This window comes from Drosophila miranda, chromosome 4 (genome assembly GCF_003369915.1).
Source record: "Drosophila miranda strain MSH22 chromosome 4, D.miranda_PacBio2.1, whole genome shotgun sequence".
Lineage (NCBI taxonomy): Eukaryota > Metazoa > Arthropoda > Insecta > Diptera > Drosophilidae > Drosophila > Drosophila miranda.
Genome location: NC_046677.1, coordinates 17,587,377 through 17,608,631, shown reverse-complemented (window position 1 = coordinate 17,608,631; position 21,255 = coordinate 17,587,377). Strand labels below are relative to the sequence as shown.

General features: G+C 43.3%; 1 protein-coding gene and 1 long non-coding RNA gene across 3 annotated transcripts in view; both read right to left on the bottom strand.

Moving 5' to 3' along the window:
- Positions 1-9,172: 9,172 nt before the first annotated feature.
- Positions 9,173-14,848, bottom strand: LOC117188889. 2 transcript variants are annotated; one of them, XR_004472939.1, is made up of 3 exons: positions 10,100-14,848; positions 9,549-10,039; positions 9,173-9,492 (listed from the first exon to the last, which is right to left on the bottom strand). It is a non-coding gene; the product is annotated as an uncharacterized LOC117188889 (long non-coding RNA). The 2 variants fall into 2 exon arrangements; XR_004472938.1 differs by having other exon boundaries at positions 9,549-11,665.
- A 439-nt stretch (positions 14,849-15,287) lies between these two features.
- LOC108164146 (protein O-mannosyl-transferase TMTC1) overlaps positions 15,288-21,255 on the bottom strand; it is a 43,681-nt gene continuing 37,713 nt past the window's right edge. Inside the window, 3 exon segments of the mRNA XM_033393424.1 lie at positions 15,288-15,777; positions 15,846-15,930; positions 15,996-16,476. Of these exon segments, the coding sequence (XP_033249315.1) occupies positions 15,437-15,777; positions 15,846-15,930; positions 15,996-16,476 (907 nt within the window). The 3' untranslated portion in view covers positions 15,288-15,436.

The window sequence follows — 21,255 nt, the reverse complement described above, 5'->3', positions numbered from 1 at the left end:
AAACGTATTGCGACAGTAGAATCCCATTTTTATTATAATAGGCTCTGTCATGAGATTGCTAATCTCTATGCAAATATAGCTGGGTGGGTAAGGGTCAGTTCTCTGTCGAATCATGCACAGCTATAGCTTTATTTGTTTGATAACAGAAATAATGCACTGCAGTGCCCATAGTGCGCTGAGGATCGTGTTTGCGCATCGAGAGGAAATCTTTCTAAATATTTGCATGGTAATTAGTTTTTAACTTCTGTTTTGTGGGGGCGGATATGGGATATGGGGGAGGGTGTTCAATGAACACACACTCTTCAAATAACTCGATACAAATTACTTCTCACCTCTCATTACCAGCAATAATAGTAGCTGATAATCGATAATTGATAATCTAATGGTTTGCTAATTGATTCAGTCAGCAATTGACTGTATCTGTCATCGAAGTCACATTTTTGAGCCGATCTTCCTTTGGGCACGTTGAGTCTGTTAATAGGTGCGGGAATAGCTTCATTTGGGGTACCGGAACCACTTGAAGGAGCATCTATTCTACAAATTTGTTTCTTTACTCTTTTCATTGGTATCCGTTATCAGACTGGAAATCCTACGACTCGTCGTCTGTACGTATTAATTATGATAAATATAGTGTTTTTGCACTTCAATAACGTTGAATTTGAATAATTGTTCAGCTAAATCAGTATATATATATATATATGTAGTTCTGAAACGCACTGCATTCCATATTGAAAGTAGTATGGATTGTTTCGCACGTCAACTGATAACTGATAGTCTTATCAAAATCAATTTGTGGCTTCTGTAAATAAAAACATTATTGAATACTTAATGTGCAACTGGACAAATAATGATTATTGAACTACAGATTTCTGAAAACTGTTCACTATAGTGAATAATTTGTACGAACCTATTAAAATGGATTGATAATTGAGCTTAAATTAACCGCGAAACACTTTTGCGATGAAAATAATTGTTCATTTTATTTTGGCGGGGGTTTGAGCAGGAGTGAAGTGAGCAGGGGGCTCACCCCTAATAATATATTATTTTAGTTGGTAGATCTACAGTATTGATTATCTCAAGTCGAAGCTTGATATATTTATTTCAGCTCGACACCCAAGATCTTCTTTAGAACCTTCGGTTCCAGAAAATTTAGTTGCAGAACTAATTACACCTTTTCCTGGGGATCTAATCACTCTACCTGTTTTTCCAATTATCAATTTAAAGCCGTTAAATAATAAATGCAGCTAAAGAATTAATGGAAATGCATTTCCATAAAGCAATCTGAGGAATTTCACACTTTTAACAGACGTAACATTTTTAATTTATTTTCTATCCATTAATTGTATTGTGACACATTTAATAATTACTTGTCTGATCGGTGGGACTCTTGACTGATTGACCAATTAACATTACATCATTGACGATATTAACCGCTTTGTCGGGGTTTCCTCATCAAAATCCTCTGAGACTAGTACAATATTTCTCGTGATAGGCAATCATCTGTAGCCATTGTGTTATGAGATCTCTCAATGGAGCTGCTTTCCTACTTCTTGATGAATTGACGAGACTTCTTGACATACATATGTATGTACATATGTATTTCTTGGGTCTTTTATGCATTTCTTGTATTTCAAAACTCGAAATTCGAAAAATATAGAATCTGAAGTTCTGTCTTCTAAGCGATCGCTATAAATCTCGATTCTCTATTCAAATCTATTAATTTTTGTCCAAATTGTGCTTAATTAATTTTTTTTGCATTGGATATTGATTTTGAGAACAAAAAACCAGCAACAGCAGCTACCTAAAACCCAAACGAAACCAGTTGATAATTGAAGCCAATAAAACAAATCAAGTTGCCAGAGGCTTTTGTGTCTCTCCAGACTCGAGACGATAGGTAGACGATGCACAGGGTTCTATTTCTCCTTGCTAATACATACATATATATATATATTTTAAGTTATATGTTCATGTGTGAGTATGGGTTATCAAATAGTAGAGACAACCACAAGCCGCCAGCGGCGGCGACTGCTCCGCTGCGTGCTTCGATCCGACATGCGATCGTGATCGCGTTTGACATTGACATTGAAACCGAACATCGTAAGCCGTGGATGCCGCCGCATACAAACACGCTATGAACACAGAAACAACGATGAAAAAACAATCAAAATACTACTGTAAGAAGTCTTGTCTTGTCTCTTCCCCCTTCCCAAAACTATGGAAACGACCCGACGACGACAACCGGCTGGCCTTCTTAGCCTACTAAATCGGAATAAACCGAGTCTAGTAGCAGCGACATCCGACTGCCACTCGCATAGCGGAGCATAAAAAACTGACCACCTGAAAAAGCACATTGGGAATGCCGACCCCGGCAAGATCCCCCTTCCCGGCAACTTCTGCCACCCCTTAAACACCTTTTCTATTATGGGGCGTTCGATGACGCCTGGTGCGGCCTTTGGTGGGATTGTGATTGTGACTGTGACTGTGCCGGGTTGGGCTGGGACATGTGAGCACGTCACGGTTGACTGAACTCGACGAAATCGAACATTCGCGCACCTTAGATGAAAATTTCATTGAACTGCATCGTATGAAAACGGCCCGTTCGTTACGATTCGAAAGATACGGCAACGGTTAAAAAACAATAAGTTCATTTCGGCATAAATGGCAGGTATCAAGGCGAACCAGATCTACGCCACTTCCATCTGCACCAAATCTGCTTTATAGCCCAAGGAAAACCAACACATTCAATTCATCAAAATAGCACCTACATATGTACGGGTCTACGGGTCAGTACATAATATTGTGTGTCTGCATATTACACTTTGATTCTCAGATCAGAAACATTGAGTAAGCAATGTAATGTTAATTGTTTCAAAACTTCCTTGTAGCCTCTTCACACGAGTGCAACGTACGCCCAGGTGTACTTGAGTACAAGTATCGGGTATAAAATATTAAAAAGAGGCTTACGATTAACTATTACAAACAGAATATTTAAATAGGAACTCGAATTAATGTATGTGAATTGTAATAGAGGCTCCAAGACTTCGATAAGGAAATGGAAGTGTTTTAGAGCTCATAAATTGGACTGTTGAAAAGATGTGACGTAGTGATTAGACATACGATTAGACAATGATTCAACTTTTGATTTGTGTGCTAGTTTTCTGGTTCTCGCTTTGTTTGATTTACTTTCTTTTAATCTTTATAAATGGAAATCGAACGACGTTAAAGTGTTTGTAAATTGGAGCCAATCCCTTTTCTAATGGTATATGAACTCTGATAACCCCTTTTAGACCCCAATATACCTGAAACCTAAACATAAAACAAATATATTTATTGATAATTGATTTGGTCAATTGCTCACTTTTCCTTTTAACGATAATCGCCATTAAGTCAAACATACTCAATTGCCATTCAAGAAAATCAATTGTGATTGGAGCCGATCAAATTGATTGTAGAATATGGTAAGTGCATTACGTGTAAGTAATTGTGATTCGAATGCAATCGAAGACAGCTGAAACTGCAAGTCAGGCAACATGGTCTGACAAGTGTTCTAGACCTGGGTGACGTTTCAGCATACTCGTAAATGTGACTGATTTTCAATAGTTACAACCATTCAATTCGTAAGGCAGTCACGTATGCAAATAGTCGGCTGAAACTATTAGCCACTATTTCTGAATGAACTTAACAGTTCGATTATACATATGTACATACTAGCAGCAGAGCACTAAATGTCTGGATCTGCTTTGGAGTGGATTAACCTTTCTGGTCGATAGTAAAGATCCTTGAAGTGGATGGTGATGGGGCTGTTTTAATTGTTTTAATTTTTTGCATTATAATTTTAAAATGAGTTTGATTGCTTGGACATGCCTGACAATTATCTTGATGCATCAACGTTAGGCTAATAATTATAAACCTTCAGTTATGGGAGTAATTAAAATGTGAAACAAACATTTCAGCTGTTAACCCATAAAGGTTTTAGTTGCTGATCTCGGTATTACGGGGTGTAACCCAACGGCTTAATGTCTATTCTTAAGTAGAACTCCAATTAAATCTGTTCCACGAGGTACAACTGTGCCGTTGCCAGAATTTCGCACTGGAAAAAATTGAACATTCTGAATCTGGGTACATTCAATTGATAGGCGAAGATTGTAAATTATAGTCTAATGCAATGCATCTGAATTAGCCGGATATGGGAACAAACATGTAGTTAAATGCACACAATATAATCACGTGTATTGTATTTCAGGTTTAAATGCTAGTCGTGACTTGGCGTACAAATTATGATAACAATATTCCTCAAGAAGATGTAAACGGAGAACATTGCCTATAGCCATGAAACATCACCCCCATACAACTCTTGCCTTCATTTTTTGTTGTATTAAATTTCGCAATCAATCAGCTATTTCCTAAAGCTAGGGTATATTTATTTTCTTCTATGAAATTCCATTTATTGGCTTCTATGAGTAGTTCGTTTTACACTTTAAATGCTATCTAATGGATTTGCCCTAATTTATTTAAAAGTAAAGATATTTAAACATATAGATACCCAGTTCTCGGATAGTAAGAGCGGGAATACTTGACGGTAGTTTCCCGTCTTGTTTTAGCCAGAACCTTGGAATATCGGTGGATTGGCAATCCCGCTAAGCTGGATTTACCTAACTTCATGATAATATCTGAACATAGTAAGCATATAGATTGGTGGATAACAAGTAATGCGAAATTAGCCAATAGGAATCGATTATACCATTGAATTAAAAGACGGATTCTATTAAGGATCTTATAATACAACTATGGTACTTTGAATGGGAAGCTATTGAAGACTTTTGATTAGATTTCTACATTTTTAGAGATTATTCTAAGAACTCCTTCCGCACTAGAATCACATGCAGCTTACCTCATTCATAATTAATAGATATCGTTAGTTCGATCTGACGTGCGACACGAGACTAGTGTGATACAAACAGTGTTTGCAAAAAAGCTTTTATCAAAATGAATGATGTCGAATTAACTGTATTTAATTACAGGCTGCTCTTGAGCTGGCAGTCCAAGCATTAAAGGCAGCCTCGCGGTTCCGCCAGACCCGCCTAACAAGCTGGTCAGGTTCGCCAGACAGTTCAAGTACGACTAAATTATATATAACTAGCAATAAAAAATCGCTTTTTAACTAACTTTTTATAGATGTTGGGCCTGGTTATGTCCAGATTTGGCTTTCTAACAAATATTAAATTCAGCTAGAAAGCAATTTGTCATGGAAACTGAAGGTGTACACTATTAATCTAATGCTAACAAATTTAGTGTAATTTACAGCATCAGTTACTGTAGCAATCTGACAAATTGTTAATAACTGATCGAATAGATCAAGTTGGAGGACGCCTTGTTGGCACAATTTAAGTTCCGGAAATTCTAGATGATAACGCTTCCTCTGTAAAGCCGATAACAATATCAGAATTCGTGGAAAAAGACATCAATGATTTATAAAGATATGTCGATTGGGTTATCAATTATCAGTATTGGCCATAGTGTTAATGGCTTGCCCATTTCCCGAGTGGAATTTTTTCATTAACCCTCGCGTAGGGGTTCCGATGAACGATGAGTGCAAGCACTTAATGGGAGCTTACCCTTTAACCGGCTTTAATCCGATTTAATCATGAAGCAAAGGCATTCAAGTAAGGGAAATTTGAGGTGTGAACGAAACGTGATCGTACAACTCGTCTTGATCTAACTCAATAGACTTTATGTTTGATCTGTCGATATGCAGGAAGCCATTTGAATTAATTAGCCAGCTACAATTACAAGTCCAAATCGCATTCAATTTTGTTTCATTCAATACACTTGTAGCTGGACCACCTTGGGCGAATGACAGGGACTTCTGACACCTAATTTGCTAAACATCTACTAGTATATGATCCTATTAAATGCTTGCACGGCAAGAACTAAGAACCAGTCGGATCTAGCGCTAATTTTTGATTCTGGATAGAATATCGGCAATTTCCCCTGTTTCTAATTCCAATTACGTAAAAAAATTATGTAAAATAATTTATGTATCGGTATTATTGCTTCCACATTATGTATGTATAAATAATGTGGAACTCATCCGTCTGATGCTAGTCTGTCGTCTGTCTGTGAATATGAGAAAAATTACCTGAATTTCACGTGATTCTACGATCTAGAGCATTTACATTTTGAGATTCAGACATTCATGATGAGTGGGCAGATCGAGTTTTTTTGAATACACCTTGATCTGCCAAGAAAATAAATTAAATTTAGAAAGAACATATAATTTTAAAAAAGCTTTCAAAGTCGTATAAAGTTCTTTTGTCTAAAAAGCAAAAACAAACAAAATTTTAAAAGAACCATTCGATTCGGTCTTCATTTATTTATTAGGGTAGTCCAGCACTTATATACAATATTTGTGTTTTTTCAATGTATGTATGTCTATAATTTTAAGATTAATATTTAAATGTCTTAATTATTGAAAAACAACAAAAGCTTATAACGATTCTTTCTATCTTTTTGCTTTCGAGATCGAATTTTTTTTATAAACTGAAGTATAGCATGTACAATGTGCATGTTTGATTTATATTTTACTCTCGGACTGTCAGCCTTGAAAAAAGTGGAAATGTGTTGAATTTTGGATTTATATTAGGATATAATTTAGGAAAAAAGTACTTAGTATGTACATACAAAATGTTTACCATATTTTTTTAAAAAGATGCTAGCAATGGTGCATCGAATAGTTTAGAAGTTGAGAAGGAATCTGGATAAATATTTGTACGTAATGAAAGTCAAAGGGATTTAAAGATTGTCATTATCTTAGCCACCGCCTGTACATTTTAATCCGTTAATGCAGCTCCAGATGAGGGACTTTCCGAATATATTTCCAATTGCTCTCAAACCAGTGCTCTCATCAGTAAAGATTCGCGCGCGCTAGTCTTAAACAGTTTTGGTTAATTTCGTTTTTTAGCACTGAAATTTTCAAACTGCCTCCCGCAGTTTAACAGATGAGCTTTCAGTTAATATAGACTACATTTACATCTACTTCTCTAAGTAAAATATGGTTGTTTTTCTGTAAGTTCTGTCCGTCAAAAAAGTGTAGAATGTAGAAAGCGTGTAAAATGGAAAAATTGCACTTTTCGACGGTGGTCGTGAGGTGTCGCCAGTGAGACATTTAGTTGGGCTGCAGATATGTAAGTTATACGGTTACGGTTTATAAAAAAACTACTTACATATCCATATGCTAAGTCTACCCATAACGAGAATAGCTGATTTGTCATTGCAAATTGATCATGAGCCAGCCAGTCCAGCTTTGTTATTGCCCATTTCTCGTTTTCTGATGCGAATGCAAAAAAATAAACACATACACATTTGCAGGTTCTGTTTTTAAATGGACAAATGCGCGCGCGCTCCTTTTGAACCGAGCCTTTCCCATTTGGGTGTTTGCGGATCGATCGCATGCATCGTGACAGCATCGTGGGAAATAATTTCAGCAGCCCCCCTATCCATACGCCGTCAAATCAAACGCTGGGCTTCAGCTTCGAGACGCGTAAGTACATCAGTATATAATTGTATATATATTTTAAAATATATCTTCCTTCACAGAGGACCTATTTCCCCACGCAAGACGGAATACAAGTCAGACAGAATCGTATTCCAGCAGGTCAGAAGCGCTCCTAACTATCTCAAGGACTTTAGCCATGGCAAACAAGGAGCAGTTGCGCGGTCTACTAGACTCTAGATAGATCTCGTTGTTGCTAGATTTAAGAATACATACCTCTATACACATAGATAGTAGATATAAATGTTATCAATTTGTTAATTTATTTAAACTAAGTTAAGTTATGATGAATAAAACTATTGAATAATCATCCTTGCTGTATCCTGTATCGGGGAAACTATCCCAACTACAAAAAGGCGTGGCATGCCCAGATCGGTTCACAAATAACAGAGAAAAAATATATTTTTGATTGGGAAAAATGTCCTTGATCCTTGATAAGGACTCCATAAAATCAGGGACAATTTTCCGATCACAGGAAGCCGTCGCACGTCCCGATCAGGCCACAAAAAGCCGAGAAAACTAAATATGCGTTGTTGGAGTCCTTACCGAAGGATCAAGGAAATTTTTCTGATCACGGGGGACCATGGCACGTTCCGATCGGGCCCTGAATAAGGGAGAAAACAAGATATATATGTCTTTAGAAAATATCCTTGATCCTTGGTCCTTGATAAGGACTTCATAAAATCAGGGACATTTTTCCGATCACAGGAAGCCGTCGCACGTCCCGATCGGCCCATAAATAGCGGAGAAAACAAAATTGGCATAGAACGGTCTTTAAAAATGTAGTTCAAAAAATTACCGATAGGGGCGCCACCGTACACAAATAAAAACCTCGGGTCAAATGGCTGAAATACCAGGCGAACAGAAATCAGCAGAAGGTAACTGAATTTTAAAAAAAATTTGTGGTCCCCCTAAAGTATGCTGCAATTTTTTTTTGCAATTGCTGCAGTTGCTTGCTGCTGATTTCTGTTCGCCTGGTATCCCATCCAGATTTTGGCCATTTGACGCGAGGTTTTTTTGTTTGTACGGTGGCGCCCCTATCGGTGATCTCTTGAACTACATTTTCAAAAATAACAAATAAAAATTTTTTGTTTTCTCCGCTATTTGTGGGCCGATTTGGGCGTGCGACGGCTTCCTGTGATCGGCAAAATGTCCCTGATTTTATGAAGTCCTTTTCAAGGACCAAGGATATCAAGGATCAAAAATATTCATTTTCTCCGTTATTTGAGGCTCGATCGGGACGTGCGACGGCTTCCTGTATTCGGAAAAATGTCCCTGATCTAATGCAGTCCCTATCAAGGATCAAGGATATTTTCTTAAGACATATGCCCGATCGGGGCGTGCCATGGTCCCCCGTGATCATAAAAATGTCCTTGATCCTTCGGTAAGGACTCCAACAACGCATATTTAGTTTTCTCGGCTTTTTGTGGCCTGATCGGGACGTGCGACGGCTTCCTGTGATCGGAAAAGTGTCCCTGATTTTATGAAGTCCTTATCAAGGATCAAGGACATTTTCCCCAATCAAAAATATTTTTGTTCTCTGTTATTTGTGAACCGATCTGGGCATGCCACGCCTTTTTGTAGTTGGGATAGTTTGCCCGATACAGGATACAGCAAGGATGATTATTCAATAGTTTTATTCATCATAACTTAACTTAGTTTAAATAAATGAACAAGTTGATAACATTTATATCTACTATCTATGTGTATAGAGGTATGTATTCTTAAATCTAGCAACAACGAGATCTATCTAGAGTCTAGTAGACCGCGCAACTGCTCCTTGGTTGCCATGGCCAAAGTCCTTGAGATAGTTGTCGATGTCCAGGTCAAAAGATGCGGCGGCTTGTTAGGTTCGGGCTCTTGCAAAAGGAGCGCTTCTAACCTGCTGGAATACGATTCTGTCTGACTTGGATTCCGTCTTGCGTGGGGAAATAGGTCCTCTGTGAAGGAAGATATATTTTAAAATATATATACAATTATATACTGATTAACTTACGCGTCTCGAAGCTGAAGCCCAGCGTTTGATTTGACGGCGTATGGATAGGGGGGTTGTCCCTGCTGCAGAGGATGGGATGGCACATTGTCGACTCAGCGATACAGCAGGGGCATCATGGCTATATCCCGCAGCAGGAAAGCCAGTGGCTGCCGCAGTCCAGTCAGGATCACATCTCTTGGAACTCCCGAGGGGACGAGGAGTTTCGGAGGAATCACCTGCGAAGTAGGTACCGTGGGACGCAAGGAAGAGGACCATGGTAGGGGCTGGCCTCAAAGGTCGCCTAGGCCAAAGATCACAGCCTCTCGCGCAGGAATCATGTCCCGAGAGGAGCATCATGGCCCCGCGCGCAGAATCAGGCGGGGAGTTCGCGATGTCAGCCGGTCAAGAGAGTGGAGTGGACAGCCGTCATCGAGCGCGCACTTGCTCATATGAACCGGAAAAACAGAGGGGTGAAACCTCTGGTAGCCTGGTCACCCGACGGGGGAGACCTGCTAAAATGAAAGGAATAGTTAAATTAAGTAAATTACTAAATAATAACTTAATAACTTTACCTGGCGCTATACAAGAAGGGGATCACGGCATAGCAGTTTGTGGGCAGAGAGGATCTCGGCCAATAGAGCTGGAGGGAATGCAAACTAAAAGAAGAAGAACTAAGAAAAAATAGTCTATGGAAAAGACGAATAAGGGGGAAAGCAAGGAAAACTTACCCGAAATTTTGTTTGTACATAATGTAAACAGTTGTATTATCTATGTAACCTGTTATTTTGATTAGTTAATTATACGTCTGCCTAAAAAAATTATCTTCTCCATCAGTCAAGTAACTCTCTCAAGTTGGCAGTATCACATAATAATAATGCTTTATTATATTACGGTAAGGGGTATAACAATTTTCCCATGCTCCTCCCAGTGGGTTGTAATTGGAACCTCCTATTACAAATCTCTTGAAACCATTGAATGATCAGGGAAGGCATAATCTATGAAAAATATTACTATTCCAGCATTCACCGCGGTCATTGCACTTAAATTCCAATTATATTGCCCCGCACAATTACGAGTATCTCTACGAATCAACAGTCAGACTCGAGACCGTCCGGCAAAGCGGATAAACCCAGCTGAAGTGGGTCTCATAATTGGAATTTCGCAAATCAAAATATCGGCAGCAGTGCAGAGGATGAATTATTGAGAGAAGGTGGTCCGGTCCGACCACCCCTCGCTCGCCCAGTCATTATCGGATTCTGTGGAAACATTTCGCTATTTGTCGCCCATTTCTGAGGGATGTGCCTGACTTAGTTTGTCTTTTCCTTCTCTGTCTCTCTCTCTCTCACTCTCTGTCTGATTTTTTCAATCAAAATTTCAAAGCCAACTTAAGCTGAGAAGGATTTGGAGGATGTATTTGCCATTGGCAGTGGGGTGGTCCCTGGATTTTGGGTCCTTGGGTTCCATGAATTTGGTATCCAAGAATCGCGAACCGTCCTCGTTCCGTTCTCTTCTGGGATATTTGTGTGTGCTTTGTCTTATTTTCATTTCGTTTTGCTGGTTTTTATTTGTTGTCTGTTATCTATTTGTGTTTACTTTCCTTTTGCCATAAGGCGACAATCGTTCCCATCATCATCATCATCTTGGGCTCTGGCATCCGCATCAGCAGGGGAGGGACTGGCAGTCGCTCGTTTGCGTTCACTGCGTGGTAATCCAAGGATGATGATATTCCCTAAACTAAACTAAATCAAAACCGAAATCGAATCGAATTTATTGTCATCTTCATTTTGCGCCTCAGATTATGCCACAGATTCCGCCCGGGTTTCAATTTCGGTGTGAACTTTCGCTTTTGGGTTCACGGCATCTCGGCATCTCGGCATCTCGTCATCTCGTCATCTCGTCATCCCGGAGTTGTATTTCCGTTGGGGCTGGTGCTAGTGGAGTGGTAGATTTGGCAGAGGGACGTTCGGATGGTTATGCCTCGCCCGAAGCTACAGGTTATGATGATTGCTCTGTGCTCTGTCCTCTGCCCTCTCTGTTTTGGCGTTTTGTTTTGTTTTTGCTTCGCCCCCGCAATTTTTGCTGATTGCTGTGTTTTGGAGCAGCTGCAATCAAAAATACATCACTGATGTGATGATGCTTTGTCCTTGGACCCCCGACCCCCCGACCCACCGACCCCCCTGTAACTACCACTATGCACGCCGTAAGAGCGTTCGTGTCCCCATTGTCTCTTACTGATGCTGACATCGCGGCTTAACCCAAAATACTTCACTTTCACCCCGAACTTTGGTTGCATGTTGCATGCAACGTCTGGCATGAAACCATCGAGAGAATTTAATTTCTAACTAATTGCTTGCCGAGTTAAGTACGGCAGGCGCTGCTATCAGGAGGCGTTCGTGCAGTTGGCAGCACTCGCTGCCTGATCCTGCGACTCTGACAGCAGTTGGCAGCGCTGCCTGCTCCGTCTTGCTCCAGAGAGACCGCCTCTGCTTGCGGCCTTGTGCTTGTGTGTGCGTGTGAGTGTATGGGGCACGTATAAGCCGCGGCTGCCACTGCCATCTAGCTGGTTGGTCGGCCTCAGTCGCTGGGGTTGGCGTTAGCGTTGGATCAGACAATTGCTGCAACTGACGGCAGCGGTGTGCGGCTTTTCTCTGTCTCACTCTGCCACCGTCTGCCACCGTCTCCCTGCGTCTATCTTCGCCCTTTGCCCCCTGCAGTGCGTGTGTGCATTGCACTGATTTTGATGGGCTCCCTCATTATGAAGAGACATTTTTGTGTCTGTTGCGTTCTCTGATTGCGGCTTACGATGCGTCTGATGCAATCAGTTTGTTGCATGCCTGATTGTGGTTAGCCGCAGCTTACAGCAGACGCGGACGCCTGCAGAGCTGTGTGTCTCGAAAAACCTATTAGGAGCGGGTCGAATACCTAAATCGACTCCAAACATAATTATTTAAATGCATATTTACATTCTCGATATATTATATATCAGCCTTAATCCCCCGTCTTCCACCTACAGCGTTTTGGTCTAATCCTCTATCGCTAGTAGCTCTACGGCGGCCAGAGCAATGATTCGCAGAGATAACTTTATAGCTGAGAAACAGGCTGCTGCGGATGATCATAATTTACTACATATGTGGTGGTCAAAGAGACTTGTTTCTGTGGCTCTGAATTATAATATCCCAAAAGGGTAGGAGTTAGGGGTAATCTAGTGCCTTTCCAGGACCATTCTGAAGAGCACCTGGCCTGGAGCACCTCTTAATTTAGGAATATGCATTCTCAAATTTCTTTTGTATATGTTTTGCGAGCAAATTCCACAAATTAAGTTGGCAATTGTCTTTCCATGTCGCCTCCTCAATGCTGCCACGTCTGCCGCCACATATTTGACTCGATTTGTGACAAAAACGAGAGACGGGCAATACGAAATAATAGGAGAACAAAGAAGGGCAAATTTGTTTTTGATAGAAAGTCATGTCAAAAACAATGTCCCAACTATTGTGTGTCATCGTTTTTTTTCCCAGGCTTGGGAGCCTGGGTGCTTGGGAGCGGAGGCCACTTGAAAATTGCGCCACAGACCCGTTGAGTTTGAGTTGACCCTCATCAAAAGCTAACTAAAAACTTTTCTTTTTCCTTTAGTTTTTATTCCAGTCCTCCCTCGTGCGCTGTCTCTTTCTGTCCCCCACACGGGGATATGTCCAACGTACTCGGATCTCCGTGTGTGTATGATTTTGTTGTTTTTGTCTTTTGGCCAAAGTGGAAAATAAATGGTTCCACAGGATGACCATTTGCGTGATGTGCTTGTACGGGTATATCGCATGTGTGTGTGTGTGTGTGTGTGTGTGTGTGGGGCCTCTTCTTCCGTGTCCGTATCCGGTCAAAAAGTTGAAAGCCGAACGTCACTTTTTGCACAATCCGAATCCGAATCCGAAACAAGAACAACAGCAACAGCATCTGTGGCCAAAACAAAAGTCAAACAGAAAGTCAAAACAAAAAATCCAATAGAAATTTAAACAGTTTGACGCATTAAATGCTCATTGGCAACTTGCCGACTCGGATTTAGCCACTGAGAGTGGGAGAGCGGGAGAGGGGGAGACTGGGGTTGTGGCAGTGATGTTGAGGTGTGGTGTGGTTCTCTGTGGATTCATTTAACCCTCGAACGACTAAATGGTGCAGGTGATACTACTTTTGTGGGTACCACATATGTAGGGAATACCAGAAGGGTACCTTTAGTACTCGTACTAGTGTACCTACGTATTCTTAGAAATGCACCTCATAAGCTCATTTAAGATTCCTAATGAATAGGTTCAAAACTCTATTCTGAGCAGACCATGTGTCAAGGGGTTAAGCCATCCCCACATGGCTTTGAGCTAACTAATACGCACTAATCTGCTAAATGTCAGGACAAGGCAAGGGGCAGGGACTCTGTCTCTCAAATTCATACTTGATTATGGAATCCCAGGCCTTCGTCCGGTTCAACCTTTGCTCGACTGACTGCTTAAACTTAATTAAGATTCCGTGCTCAACGTGATCATAGTCATCGTCGCCGTCACGCCGTCACTATCGTCGTGATTATCATTATAATTCTGGCTCCGTGCGGGAGGGGCAGTGTCAGAAGTGCCACTTCATCAGTCAGTATCGACGCAGAAGACCCGCCGGCAGCTGTCCGCACCTCCTGTTGCCACCTATCCGTACCTGTCCTGGCTGGGCCTCTCCTGCCACTGGAACCCAAGTCTCCCAGCCCACTCGCTTATCTTTCTGGGTCTCCGTGTGGGGGTGTGGGTGTGGGTGTGTGTGTGTGTTCTGGGGCTACTCCCTTTTGTTTGCACTCTCGACCGGACCGGCGTAGGCCCCAAAGGCGTTTCACAGATTTCGTTGAACGTTGAACGTTGGACGTGGAACGTGCGGCGTCTAGGGCGGCCGTCTGCCGTGTGGTTTTTGGTGGATTTACTCGAGAGCATCTGCTCGGCTTAGCGCTAAAATGTGTGTCTACACCCACACACCCATTCACCTGTCATATGTGTGTGTGTGTGTGTGTGTATCTGTATCTGCATCTGTGTGTGTGTGTTCGCTCCATCTCGGTGTGCTGCTGATGGAATTTTAATTAAATACTCGGGTGTCTATGTTAATTTATATGCGCATATGCTTAGCCAGCCCAACAGGCAACCCAACAGCCAGCGTGGCTGGCAGACATCCAGTCGGGCTCCTCAGTTTGGGCAATTCCATTCTCCGCATTGATATGACGAGGACGGGACTCACCTTTGAAGTGGCTGCGCATGTTTGTGATTAAGAGCTTTTTGGGATCTCTCGCGCGCCCCAGCCCCCAGCCCCAGCCCTTGTCCTTGGCTCCGTTTCATTGTTTAAAATTTAATTATAATTTAATGCTTAGTAAGCACTATTTCTCGCATGAAGTTCTCTGAGTCCCAGAGTTCCAGAGTCCCAACCCCATCCCCGTTCCCTGCACACCTCTGTCTGTTGCTGCGGTTTCCCTGTGGCTCCGTTTCCATGTCGTTTTTTGCCAAAGCCACTTGATATTATCACGTCTGTTTCTGTCTCTGGCTTTGTCTATCGTCCTGGTCCTGCGTTTGTCGCCCTTTCTTTGGTTTCAGCTATGGTTCGTCTATGTTCGGGTCGCCACCTGGTCCTGGTTCGAGATGGCCCTTGATATGGAAATATTTCTTTGTGCGGGTTTCGGCTGAGGACTTTTGGAATACTCGTACTTGTGCAACAGATTGGCACTTTCACATCAGCAAGGCTCTAGCTCTACTACGCACAGAAAACACACACTTTGGAATATTTCTTTATTTCAAAAATATATGGGACTCCCAGCTGTCCCTTAATTAATCTCAAGTTCAGTTCCTTCAATTGCTATCTACATTTATTTGCCCTCAGTCCCAACAAGTAAAGCTCTGCCTCTGCTACGTGTTGGTGTCCAGGGCCGCCCTCATCCGCGCCAGATTGGCCCGACTGGTGGCGTGTCCTGGCTGCAGTTGCAGGGCCCTGCGGTAGCTATCGACGGCCTCCTGCCTGATGCCCCGCATCTGCAGAATGGCACCCAGATTGGCGTGGGCGTGGGCCGCCAGTGGCTGGAGGGCTACCGCCTTGCGATACCACAGCTCCGCCTCGACCAGGCGGTTCAGCAGACGCAGGGCATCTGCCACGGCCGAGTGCAGGGCGTAGTCCTTGGGCGCCAAGGCGGCGGCCCTCAGGCGGAGGCTGAGTGCCTCCTGGTAACGATCTTGCTGCTCCAGGAAATCAGCTGCGATGAACAAGCAAATAACCATACGTGTTTCCCACTCATAATAGGACTCCCCGTGGACTACTTACCATAGTAATGGTGGGAGCTGGGCTCCAGGGGGGCTGTCTGGAGGGCCCGCTTGAACCAGAGCTCCGCCTCCGCATGGCGACTGCTCTGTAGGATTGGGCAAAACGTCAGTCAAGTCGGTCTCGGTGGCCTTTGGGCGTATCTGTACTCACATTCCTGGCCAGCGTCTGGCCAAAGCTCACATAGGCAGCTCCGTGCTGGGGCTGCAGCTGCATGGCCAATCGCTGCTGCCGCTCCGCCTCCTCCCAATGCTGCATCTCCGCATAGATCTCGCCCAAGCGAAAGTGCAGAGTCGCTCGCTGCTCCTGTCGTGGCCGGAAGAGGGCTTCCAAGGCTTCTGTCAGCACGGCCGCTGCCTCTTGCAGCCTGTTCCTAGAGCGGTGCAGGGAGCCCAGTTGCAGGTAGCAGGCATAGCGCGCCTCCTCGTGGGCCTCGCGATCTCGTACTCCATGCCCCTGCAGACGCGCTCCAGACCGGAATACTGAGTCGGCTTCCCCGTGCTGACTGTCCAGCGACAGCAGGGATGTGCCCAGGTTCAGGAATGCCACGGCCAGCTGGGGCCGCAGTCCGATGGCCCGCCGGTAGCTGGAGACGGCCGAACTGAAGTTGAGCTGCTTCTGATGCACCACGCCCCTGAAAATAGAAAGCATATCGTCTCAGAGAGCACATAGATGCAAAAGGATCCCCGAAAATGTTCCAGCCACTAAAGCAAATTTACGCCATTTCTGCTGCTGCTTTGGGGAACGCCAAATTGTTTTCCCTGCCAACAATGCAGCTAAATTTCCAAAGAAATCCACTTTGGGAACACGCTCCACAGCTCTTCTCTCTGCCCCTTCTCTCTGGCGACTCGCGAGGCATCATAAAGCAAAATTTGTTAAAAATTCAGAAAAGGCAGGGCCGAGAAAAGAGTAAAGAGGGCAGAAGAGAGAAAGTAAACTTACTTAACTTGGGGATTGCAGCGACTAATAGTGTTGGGAGTAAATTAACTCTTCCTCTGCCTCTGACTCTGACTCTGCCCAGGCCTCTGCTTTGTGCGGTTTCCACTGCTAATTGCAGCGCGTCCTTCGAGTGCTGGAAAATGCTGAATGTTGACCTTCAAGTGGTCTTTCCCCGGGCTTCATTTAATTAACATAGCTGCCCCAGAGGGGTGGTGCCATTCCATACCCAATGCCCAGTGGAGCTGGATCTCCCCGATGGCTATTCATACATGCCTGGGCTGGGATGGGATATCGGGATATTTGAATATTTGGCTAGGTATACACCCAGTTTCGCCTGGCCGTATGCATGGATAAGTGGTTTTAAATAAAGGCAGCATTTTATTCCAAAACAGTGCCAAATAAACCGAAGCACAGATTGCTCCGGCACAGCAGCAATATCCAAATATCTGCATACAAAAAAAAACAAACAGCAAAAAAGTAGAAACCAACAAAGTTGTGCAAACAAACGGCGCGCTCTGAAATTTGTGTTGAGCTGCGACAAGGCTATAAAATCAACAAGAGGGCAGATTGAAGAGACTTTGGATTTTGACAAAAAGCAGCTCACAACATGTGTTTGTTTCATGTGCATGTACTGTGTACATATGTGCGAGAATATGTACATACATATGTGTACATACAGGGGCCTTTGAAGGGAGATTCGGGCAATAGCTGCACACATTTTGGAGCTCTTTGCTGCAGTCTAAATGTGAATTGCAGCTTATTAAAAATCCCTTCAAATGTTGTAGGTTCTATGCGGAATTAAAAGTTCTCTAAAATGTATCTTTCATATGTTTATATTGGCACATCAAAACCCCCCTCGGAGTCACCGACGGGCTGGCATGCCAACTATTCAATAAACACTCGCACATGTCGCCGTGGCAGGAGTTCAATTTGTTTAAATTTGTATTCTCGGCTTTCTCTGTGAAAAGATCTCGTTGGCCACAGTTTCGTCTCCCCCCTTCCCCCGCCAGAACTCGCTGGAGTAACGCAACCAAAATGGAGCCAAGTGAATGCATACGAATGGCAGACGGACAACGGAGGGATTTGCTCAACTGAATATTGAGTATTCTATTCCATTCTATTCTATAGAATTCTATTCCATTCCGGTCGGATCTGTGCATATATGTACACATATGTGGGGAAAAGAAAAACAAGCCATGTTGTTCTATTTATTTTAAAGTTTTTTGTTTTTTTGCAGGTAGGAAAACACAGCAGCAAAATAAGTGCAAGACTCAAAAATCACAGAATAGGGGGGAAAAGAGCGAAAAAAGTGGGAAAAAGGAGGGAAAAAGAGTGAAAAAGAGAAATCGAATTATACAGCTCAGTGATTTTTTGGTTTTGGTGTTTGGTTGCCTGTTACTTTGACTTCCGCCCCACCAGCGGTGGCACCCCTCGGACCTGCCACCACCCACCACTCAACTTATCCTTTGCTGTGGCATTTTGCAGCTAAAAATCAGAGCAGCATCAGCACAGAGCACAGAGCACAATAAATCCATGACAGTTGACTGGCGCTCGACTAGACGGGGAGCAGATGTAGGGGGAGATCCAGAGCCAGACAGCAAGGTGGATGCTTCACGGGGCTGAAGGCACGTGGCAGGCACTGAAAATTTGTAGCCGCAGGTATCGGGCGCAAGGTGCACAGCCAGAGATATCCGGGCTATTGATGGCTTACGAGTAAATAATGTACAAACAGCTGCTTATCCGCGACGCACACGCCCACCCCGCGTTCCAGCCCCCCCTGCTGGGCGGTTGAAGGGCACCCGACATTGATTTTCGATTAGGAATCGGAAAGTGCTGCCCCGTTCCGACAATGAAAACTTCACAGCTCGGCAATCTCTTAAAGCTTTCATAATGTAAATGTTTCAATCTCCTCTGCCGACTTTCAAGACAAGACAAGACAAGGGTAGGGTAGGGTAGGGTGGGGTGGGGTATTGTGGGGTCCACTGTTGCATTCTGCAAGTGGAAAAGGCAAAAATTCAATCAGACAACTTTTCGATAAGCTGCAAAGGCAACACTGGCGAGAGGCAGGCGGATAACGAACAGGCCAGAGAGACGGAGATTGAAGAAGGCCAGAATGGGAGCGAAAGGCGCTTTAAACTTTTACGGCCCTCGAAATGAGTTCTTTGCCTTGGCTTCCCCAAGGCCTGGACATCTTTGCAGCCCGCGGGCCGAACGGCTCGTGTATCGCTTTGAGCCCAGTTAATAACCTCCAGGCGTGAAGCCCTAGCAGTTATGAAGTTCGCGCTTTGCTTATATGTCATTGGGCTTATTTGAAATTTACTCTTAGACGTCCAAAGATATATAAACGAGTATGTTTCCTTCTATTGATTGTTTTTCTAGTCTTCATTATTTTCCTATTTTTCCAGGGGATTCATAAATTAATTTAAATTTTTTGGGAACTAATTTTCCAAACCTGAGATATTTGTAGAGAATTATATTAAAAAAACTAATTTAAGCCACAAAATAAATTATTTACTCTAGAGACTTTTATTTCCGCATTTTATTCAAAAATAAATGAAATGTTTTTGTAAAAACAATTCAAAACAAACTCATTTTTCAAATAAAATACGAGCATTAATGTCCATGTTTTCCATAAGCGGATAATCCCATTGTATATAAATATGCACACACACACACACGCACACACGCACATAATATGCACACAAATACGAGAATGCAGTGCAAAGAAGCTTTTGGGAGTAAAACAAAACATTCCGGTTAAGTATTTATTTAAATAGGAAAACGAAGAATACCCATATTCGTAGGGCTTCCATGGAAACAAAGCGCTTAATACACACACAATCAGTGCGGCATATGCGGCTCAGTGCATTGAAGGTTTTGCCATAGTTTTAGTGTTCGCTTTTCCGCAACGAAGGCGGACGGAATCGTGTATGATTACGCCTTCCATGAATGCTTCTCCCCAGCTCGTGCCATTGTCCACAGCTCTCGGGAGTTCTGTGCAATTATTTGTATTGGACGTACATCGCTATCCGTACCCCGTACCCCGTCCCCGTCCCCATCCCGGAGCAGCTTCTCCCAAGAAAGAAGCAGTGGGAAAAAACTTGGCAGCGAACAGGGGATTTACCTACAATTTGCCCAAGGACCAAAGCGGACGGATTTCTCGTGTACGTCTTTTACTCTCCTTTTTTGGAGCGTAAAGCCTATTATGTCAAACACAATAATCAACGACAACGACAACGACAAGAAGCAGGGCGACGGCACCGGCAACAACGACAGAAATGCCAGCAACAATAATGACAACACCAACACGGCGTATGAGCCTCGACGGAGCATCTGTGTGTATGTGTGTGTGTGTGCGGCGGAGGGAGAGAGGGCCCGGGCAGCGACCAGCATTGAAAATGACGTTCTCCATATTCAAAGGAAGTGGAGAATTGGCATGCCCAGGCCACAGTGGATGCGGCCAGGGAAATTGTGGAGCAAAACACCAACTAGTAAGAGCTCCCTCACTGTTTTTTTTGTAATACGAATAATTTCTAAAAATAAAGCCAAATGAAATGCTCTGTTTTAAAGGAAAACCGGTTGGTGATATTTGGATTCTCCCCAAACTTTTCAGAAATCATTTGCCATCTCTGGCCCAGGCTCCGCTTCGATGGGGCACCGAGTGCGATGCGTTAAGCGTTGGCATGTTGGCGCATCTCTCGTAATGCACAGCACTCCCCCAAATCTCCGTGGGGTCTGCCCTCGGCGTTCCCAGTCGGCGGTCGAGGCAGCGAGTGCATTGCAATACGACTAGGAGTACCCAGAGCTGCACTGCTGGGAGTGTGTGTGGGATAGTCTGTTACCCATATGTCCAAAGTCGAGTGTCATTGGCCCCACCAGAAATGGGTGGCGTGGCGTGGCGTGGAGTGCGGGATAAGCAGGATGCCAGCGTCAGGCGTCAGCAGTTTTCCTTTCTCATATTGTTGCATCAAGTGCAGCTTGTAAGCAGAAATGCCAATTTCTCCATTGTTGTTACAATTTTTCTATTCCAATCCCTATTACGGCTCCCGGTGATGTTATTGTTGTTCTGTTCCAAGCAGTACGTAATATATGTCGGAGCTATCGTATATTTATTGTGCAATACTCGTATAAGACAAGGGGAATGGCCCTTGGTATGCCGAATGAATGCAATCGAAACAGCTGATGCATGAAGCATTGATGTACGACGGCTGTACGTGCACACACACACCGAATACTCGTATATTTATTGTCTTAAGAGTGCAAAGACAAGGGCCAAAGGCGACTTTCATTCACAAAACTCTAAGAATACGGCTCATCCTCGTTAATTTTGTGACTGATTCAAGTCTACTGATGGATAATCGTGTAAGACGTTCTCTAAAGTTAAGTAAACCGATACGAGTGCTGCATGAATCCGAATCCAAGCAGTCACAGCTCATTGCTCAGCAATCAAATCAGGACTTCCCCCTTGGCCAGC